Genomic DNA, 7,511 nt, shown 5'->3' on the forward strand with positions numbered 1-7,511 from the left:
CAGAAAAAAATATACTTAGTGATCCATATTTTTTATCCATATCAATAAATGAGTGTTAGATCGGTAAATTTTAGTTAATGGACAATTATTGATTTTTTTGGGTGATTTTTAGGTAGAAACACCAGCAAAGCAAACTTTTTGTTTATTTTTACTTATTTTGATAAAACAAGATATGTTGTTTCTTGACTAGAAGTTTGACAAAGTCTCAAATTTTACGTCTTTTCATTGAGTTTATCACTGAAAAAAGGGTCTTTGATCCGAACCAAACATCCCCAGAAAGCTTGAATCGGAAAAGGATCAAAATTTTCCTGCTATTTCGTTTCACCCCAATCTGGTTTTTACCATGTTTGCTAAACGCTTGCTTCAGAAATCGGTTCTCCATCCCCAGGTACAAAATAATGAAATTCCTTGCTTTTAGTTTTAGGTTTTCCCCTTTCTTTTTTAGTAATTCATCTGATGGGATTTCAGCAAAATGTGCTCCGTGAAGAATTGAAATCAGAAGATTTGGATTTGCGAGTTGCTATCCACTATGGGATCCCCTCTACTTCATCTGTTCTTGCTTTTGATCCTATTCAGCGCCTCTTGGCTATCGGGACTTTGTGAGTTTCAAGTTTTAAGCTTTAACTACTTAAATATCTAAGAAAGCATATCCATCCTTCAATTGTCTTATATAAGAATGCTTCAAAATTTGACTATTTATGCATCTTGAAGAATTGCTTCACCTACTACACTTTCCTTTTTGGCCCTAACTGTGTTTCATTACTTGCTATTTTGGTTTCTACTTATTGTAGAGATGGACGGATTAAAGTTATTGGTGGTGATGGAATTGAGGGACTTCTCATATCTCCCAAGCAATTGCCTTACAAATATTTAGAGGTTTGAATTTGTTCAGCTCAAATATTTTCTTAATGCCGGCTTTGATATTTTGGTCTTTCTTTAGTCCGTAGTAAATTCCTTCAAGGAACTTCTAGATGAAGTCTTCTCTATTGAGATACATTTGGTTTTTCATCTTCGGTACTGCATTCGGAATACGTTGCAAAATAGAGAGATATTGAAGATTGTAACTCGTTAGCATTTAACATTCAGCTGAATTTTCTTTTACATATATCCGTGAAACTAAACTTTAGTATTTTCATGGCAGTTCATACAAAACCGAGGCTTTTTAATCGGCATCTCAAATGACAATGATATTCAGGTATTCTTTATAACCTGTGCAATGATTAGGTCATAAAGCATCGTACCTGTATGTTCAATAACTTCCTGATTTTGTGCAGGTTTGGAATCTGGAGGACAGGTGTCTAGCATGTTGTTTACCGTGGGAATCCAACATTACTGCCTTCTGTCTCATTGGTGGCTCACATTTCATGTATATATGATTGCAGAATAATGATCTAATGATATATTTATGAATTCAGATGTGAGTTTGGCAGTTATGGAAGTGGTATTTGGCAGTGCTTACTATATTGTTGTTCATCTTTTCTCACAGGTATATTGGAGACGAGTATGGTTTGCTCTCAGTGGTTAAGTTTGATGGTGAAGATGGAAAACTTTCGCACTTACCCTATAATATATCAGCGAATTCTTTGAGTGGTAGTTTCTTCGTTCTTTTCTAATGGTTGATAAATAATTTCAACTGATTCAGAAAATTCTTTTAATGGACCATTTTATACTGTCTCACAGAAGCATCTGGACTTTCAGTTCCTGATGACCAACCTATTGTTGGGATTCTTCCTCAACCCCATTCTTCTGGAGATAGGTATGGTACAATTGCTCTTGCTAGCTCAGCCTTTGGAATTGATAAAGACTGAGGCTCAATTTAATATCAAGTCAATTTATCCAAAATGTTTGAATTGATCCTTCACCGTTACTTATACACGTATGCAATATGTGAAAGGAACTGGGGTGGTTCGATGAATTACTGTGAAATAACATATTTTATATTAAGGTGTGAATTGGATCTGGTCATTCATTCCACAAGCATCTTGATATGGCTGCAGCATACTAGGATGAACCTATCTTCTAAAGTTAGAACCTGATTACTATAGACAATAAGGAAAAACCAATCAAGATTGGTTTAGCATCTTCTTATTACTTTTGAACCATATTCTTTTGCAGAGTCATAATTGCATACGCAAATGGTTTGATAATTCTTTGGGATGTTTCTAAATCTCAAATTCCCTTCATTGGAGGTGGGAAGGATCTTCGGTTAAAGGATGCAGTGGATTCAGATGTCCAAGATGATACATCCGAGCATCATCTCCAAGAAAAGGAGATAAGTGCTATTTGTTGGGCATCTTCTGATGGATCCATTCTCGCAGTGGGGTACATAGATGGGGATATCTTGTTTTGGAATGCAAGCGTTGCCTCTTCTAAAGGTGAACGGAATGGACAAAACAAAAATGTTGTTAAGCTGCAGCTGTCATCTGCTGAGAGGAGACTTCCGGTCATTGTCTTACAATGGTCCTCAAACAATAGTTCACGCAATGATTATAATGGTCAACTTTTCATCTATGGTGGTGATGAAATAGGATCTGAAGAAGTCTTGACGGTGCGTTATGCGTTTGTTTGCAATTTGGAACTCCAATTTTTGTGATGATAGTAGTAGTCATTACTTGAAGTTTCTATGTCAAATTAATTTTATTCTTTCTTTTTTATGATGGAAAATTAAACGTTGTTGAGCATTGATTTGTATTAAGTTAATTAGGAATATATTGCAAAATTACTGTTAAACATAGTTACAGGTTAATGTGTCTGGTACAGGTTTTGAGTCTTGAATGGTCATCTGGGATGGACACTGTTAGATGTGTTGCTCGTGTGGATCTTACATTGACTGGCTCTTTTGCTGATATGATCTTGTCGCCAACTACTGGGCCAACAGGAGGCAATCAAAAAGCTGACCTTTTTGTGTTGACGAACCCCGGACAATTGCATCTTTACGATGGTACAAACTTGTCTACCTTGCTATCTGAGAAAGAGAGGAAACAATTTGCTTGTCCTGTGGAATTTCCGATGGTAATACCTACAGCTGACCCACCAATGACCGTTGGAAAGTTCAGTGTGCTACCAACTGGTGGAAACTCGTCAAAATCGCTTTCAGAGGTATTGTGTTTCTATCATAAATATGTTCATTATTTGATGTCATTGTGCTCCATTAAGTTTTTCTTGTCTAACATTTTCCTCCTGTTCCACAAGCTTGCATCAATAATGAGACCTGGCTTCACACCAAATACAACTGCTGGCACAAACTGGCCCTTGACAGGGGGTGTACCCACTCAACTATCTGTCTCTAAGGATAACAGTATTGACAGATTTTACATTGCTGGTTACCAAGATGGATCGGTTCGGATTTGGGATGCATCGTATCCTATACTGACACTTCTCTTTGTCCTAGGAGGAGAAGTGAGTTCCAGCAATATTTCTTTCGAAGTAACTTTGTTTGCACCGAATAACTTCTATTTAATGGCAGGTGCAAGGTACGGATGTGTCTGGTTCCGGTGCTCCAGTGACAACTCTGGACTTCTGTTGGCAGACTTTAAATTTGGCTGTTGGAAATGAATGCGGCGTGGTCAGCACTATTTCTTCACATTTTCTCTTCCTCTTTTAATGTTTCAAGGTTGTGTGTTAAGCAAGTACTTTATATATACGTTTTTAACATTCCGTCTTGTATAGGTACGCGTTTATAACCTGGGCAGCTCTAATACAACAAGCTTTCACTACGTCACTGAGACCAAGTGTGAAGGTAAGCTTGCATCTAATGATGCTTTTGTTGGAGCTGTTATTTTATCAAATTAATATCATTCAATTTGCCTTCCAGTTCAGAGTTGTGCACGAGGAAAAGGACCCGAGTGTAAAGCTGTATTTTCCCTTCTTAAATCACCAGTTCAAGCCCTGCAGTTCGGGATTTGTGGAGCCAAGCTTGCTGTTGGATTTGGATTTGGTCGTGTAAATTTCATCTGTCTTCTCTTTGATTGAGACATAATCTTCATTTGTCTAAGAAGCTAGGTCATTTTGCAATTTTAGCTTTCTATTTCTGGACTCATTTCTTTGTGCTTCCACCACAGGTTGCGGTGCTTGATGTGAGTTCACCAGCAACTTTGTTTGTTACTGACTGTGTTTCTAGCTCGTCATCTCCAATCATTTCATTGTCTTGGTTAGAGTTTAAAAATGCTCATAGCCATGTAAAAAGCACAGAGCAATCAGAAACAGAGATTGCAGTCAAACCTGAAGAGGAAATAATATTTATCTTAACCAGGGATGCAAAATTTTTCTCTATTGACGGTACCAATGGTGAGATGATACACCCTCCTCCATGGCACGTGAAAAAAGAAGAAATTGCACTCTCCATGTACATTATAGGCAAGTACCATAAGAAAGAAGGATGCTTATAGCTAGCACTTTTGCGGTTAGTACAATAATGCAATTCTAATATTATTTCGAACTCCAGCCGGCTGTTTTCCAGTACTAAACTGTGAGAAGCATCTGGAGGAATCCACCAAGGATACCACTGTCAAGGGTGAGGCTGAGCTTGATGCTTCTTCAACTGGGACCGAACATCCCTCCTCATCGGAAACTGCTTCCACTCTGGATCGCTCACTTGATATGCTCTTTTTGCTTTGTTGTCAAAATTCATTGTGGTTGTACTCCATGAAGTCCTTGATTCAGGTGCCTTTATTGCCTTTGCTGTGTTTTACTTTCGAACATTGTTGTGCCTCCATTTGTGTGCTAAAGAGATTTGCTTTCTATAGGGGAAGGATAAAGCAATTCATAAGGTAAATCATACGAAGCCTTGCTGTTGGACCACTACTTTTAAGAAAGACGGAAGAGTGTGCGGACTGCTCTTGCTGTTTCAAACAGGGGATCTCGAGATCAGGTAAAATTTTATATATATATTCTGTGTCCTTAAATAAAGTAAGATTCCCTTATCATATCACTTAATTTTTATGTTTTAAAGATTGTGTTCTTTTGAGGGTCATTATCAGTATCAATGTTTATCAAATGACTGAATGTTACTACCTATGTCCATGCAGATCCTTGCCGGACTTGGAATTGGTTAAAGAAAGCTCCATAAAGTCGATCCTAAGGTGGAACTACAAGGCAAACATGGATAAGTTGATGACTTCTGATGATGCTCAACTTACACTGGTACATTCTCTTGGAATCTTTTTTTTTTCTTTGGAAAGCCGTTTCATTGTTTACCGAACTGTTTAAATATCGATTTAAGAACATACACTAACGATGCTATTATGCTAAAAAAATTAAAATTACCACTAATACTAAAGTCCCCTTTGTTTGGTCCGTATATTTTTATTCTCAATAATTCATCTGATGATATTTTTGGCATAAATAGCGAGTGGATGCGAAGTGGCCTTCATTTCTCTCTTGGCTGGTTCAAATGATTTCAGGTACCACCACCATTTAAATAATTGGCGCTGTTGAGAAAATTTTGAATCTAATGAAGAAAATGATTCTGAGAACTTGCTGTATCGTTGTTTCTAGGATCCCTGAAGCGCTGCCTTGTCTCCATGATCGGGTTCTTGCAGCAGCTGCTGATGCTGCCATTAATTTCGCTTCAAATCAGAAGAAGAATCAGGTCCATAGAAATCTCTCTTCTTGGATCAGTTTCCGACAAAACTGTTTATAATTTTACCATATTAACACAGGGTATGGCACCGGGGATTCTTGGTGGTATAGTCAAAGGCTTTAAAGGAGGAAAAGTGAATACATCCGCAGCACCCGAATCTGATTTTACTCATCTAGAGAGCAAATTTTTAAAGACTCCATTCATAGATGCAATGCAGAATGTTAATAAGCACGAAGATATTGAGCTTGACATAGGTTCTGTTCACGGTTACATCGATATTGTTTCTTAATTCTTTGTTTTTCTCTAACGAAACATGTTTCTTTTGGCACCAGATGACATCGACATAGATGAAACTCCACCTGTGACTAGCTCCTCGTCTCATGAAGTTAAATCGAAAGGAGGTAAACCTGACTTTCCAACTTGCTTTTCTTTACTGCTGAATTTCTACAATGAAATTGCCAAATATTCACTTGACCTTGCAGGAAAGGAAACAGACCGTGAAAAATTACTAGGTGCACAAGATGATTCAACACCCAGAGTTCGAACCGCCCAAGAAATTATTGCGAAATATAGAAAAACCGGGGTAATGAATTTAGACACATTATGCTTTTACCGATCCGTCTGTTTCTCAGCAATAGCTTTCTAAGCAGATTCCGTTATTCGATATTGCAGGATGCTTCTTCAGCAGCAGCACATGCAAGAGATAAACTGGCAGAGAGAGGGGAAAAGCTGCAGGTAAAAAGGATCTCCCATTAAATCCCTAAGATGAACATTTTTACTGCAGTTGATAGAATAAAAGCTGTCAATACAACGGATTCTGGCTTATCTACAACTCTAACCGTGCTTCCCTGTGGTTGCCTATGCTTGTATCAGAGAATCAGTCGGCGCACCGAAGAGCTGCAAAGCGGAGCTGAAAACTTTGCATCGTTAGCAGATGAACTTGTCAAGGCAATGGAAAATCGAAAATGGTGGCAGATATAAGGTGAAACAAACGGGGAATTTAATCATGTCTTTTGAGATTATTACTTCAAGCTCCATGTTAGTCGATCACTTCGAGCTTCGACGTGGCCATTACCATTCCACAGCTAAAACTTCCTACAAAACCATATGTATCTGCCTGGAAATTTCTGGGTTGAAGTTTCAACAAACAACAGTGTTGGAGAGTTGTTTTGTATGTGATGTAAATTAACATAAGTCAACATTTCAACTGCTCAAATATGATTCATTCTGATAAAAGAATTCTGGGTTTGAATTTCATATTATTGTTAGTATTCCATGCAGTGCATGGAGAATATAGAATGTAAAAGGATTGATGCTGTAAAATTCTTACTTTGAAACGATCAAACCACCCATATTGCTGATAAAGTATTGATTTTTCTATTCCAAGGGATGAGGCTGTATCTTTGTTGGATTCAGATTATTTTTCTTTGCATTCAAAGTTTTTTTTATTAAGTTGATTACGAAGTAGTATATGTTCTAAATAGTTTTATACTATTATTCAATATTTTTTTGTGATTTAAAAAACAATTCAAAGAAATGACGGTGGCAGCACTTTGTGAGTGCATTTTGTGGGACGCCGGCCTTAAGAAACTTGTGCTATAACAAACGAAAGTCATAAAAGGGAGCTCCGTCCATGAGTAATGAGCTAGAATAAACCCTAAAGGCCTAAACCCTATGCCTCTAATTGAAAGAGATATCATTAAAACAATATTATTTTTCTCCTTTTGTATGAGATTTTCTTAAAATGATTTAAATTAATTATAATGTAGTATTTGTTTAGAATTTTTTTAATTATTGATAATACACATACACTCTGCAAACATAGAACCTCGAACTCAATACCTCCAGAAATAAAAACACTATTTTTAACCATTAAAATCACGAAATGAGTTCTATTAAAATATTTGATTAGCATAATTACTTTATTATT

At 37.0% G+C, this 7,511-nt stretch overlaps 1 protein-coding gene across 1 annotated transcript; it reads left to right on the forward strand.

Annotated features, from left to right (window-relative positions):
- Positions 1-223: 223 nt before the first annotated feature.
- Positions 224-6,864, forward strand: LOC120137296. The gene is made up of 25 exons (XM_039153083.1): positions 224-388; positions 469-599; positions 792-876; positions 1,142-1,195; positions 1,275-1,366; positions 1,487-1,590; positions 1,681-1,756; positions 2,116-2,548; positions 2,761-3,099; positions 3,193-3,399; positions 3,467-3,565; positions 3,670-3,739; positions 3,815-3,942; positions 4,062-4,356; positions 4,445-4,662; positions 4,746-4,870; positions 5,028-5,190; positions 5,280-5,292; positions 5,348-5,402; positions 5,497-5,590; positions 5,661-5,835; positions 5,914-5,982; positions 6,064-6,164; positions 6,254-6,316; positions 6,455-6,864. The coding sequence occupies exons 1-25, from the start codon at positions 344-346 to the stop codon at positions 6,560-6,562; spliced, it is 3,342 nt and encodes a 1,113-aa protein (XP_039009014.1). The 5' UTR covers positions 224-343; the 3' UTR covers positions 6,563-6,864.
- Positions 6,865-7,511: the final 647 nt, after the last annotated feature.

This window comes from Hibiscus syriacus, unplaced genomic scaffold (assembly GCF_006381635.1).
Source record: "Hibiscus syriacus cultivar Baekdansim isolate YM2019G1 unplaced genomic scaffold, ASM638163v2 tig00110656_pilon, whole genome shotgun sequence".
NCBI classification, from domain to species: Eukaryota; Viridiplantae; Streptophyta; class Magnoliopsida; order Malvales; family Malvaceae; genus Hibiscus; species Hibiscus syriacus.

Coding starts and splice junctions, on each gene's coding strand:
- LOC120137296 (XM_039153083.1), top strand. CDS start 344: ATGTTTGCTAAACGCTTGCTTCAGAAATCGGTTCTCCATCCCCAG. Junction 5,836..5,913: donor AGATATTGAGCTTGACATAG/GTTCTGTTCACG, acceptor TTTTGGCACCAG/ATGACATCGACATAGATGAA. Junction 5,983..6,063: donor TGAAGTTAAATCGAAAGGAG/GTAAACCTGACT, acceptor TTGACCTTGCAG/GAAAGGAAACAGACCGTGAA.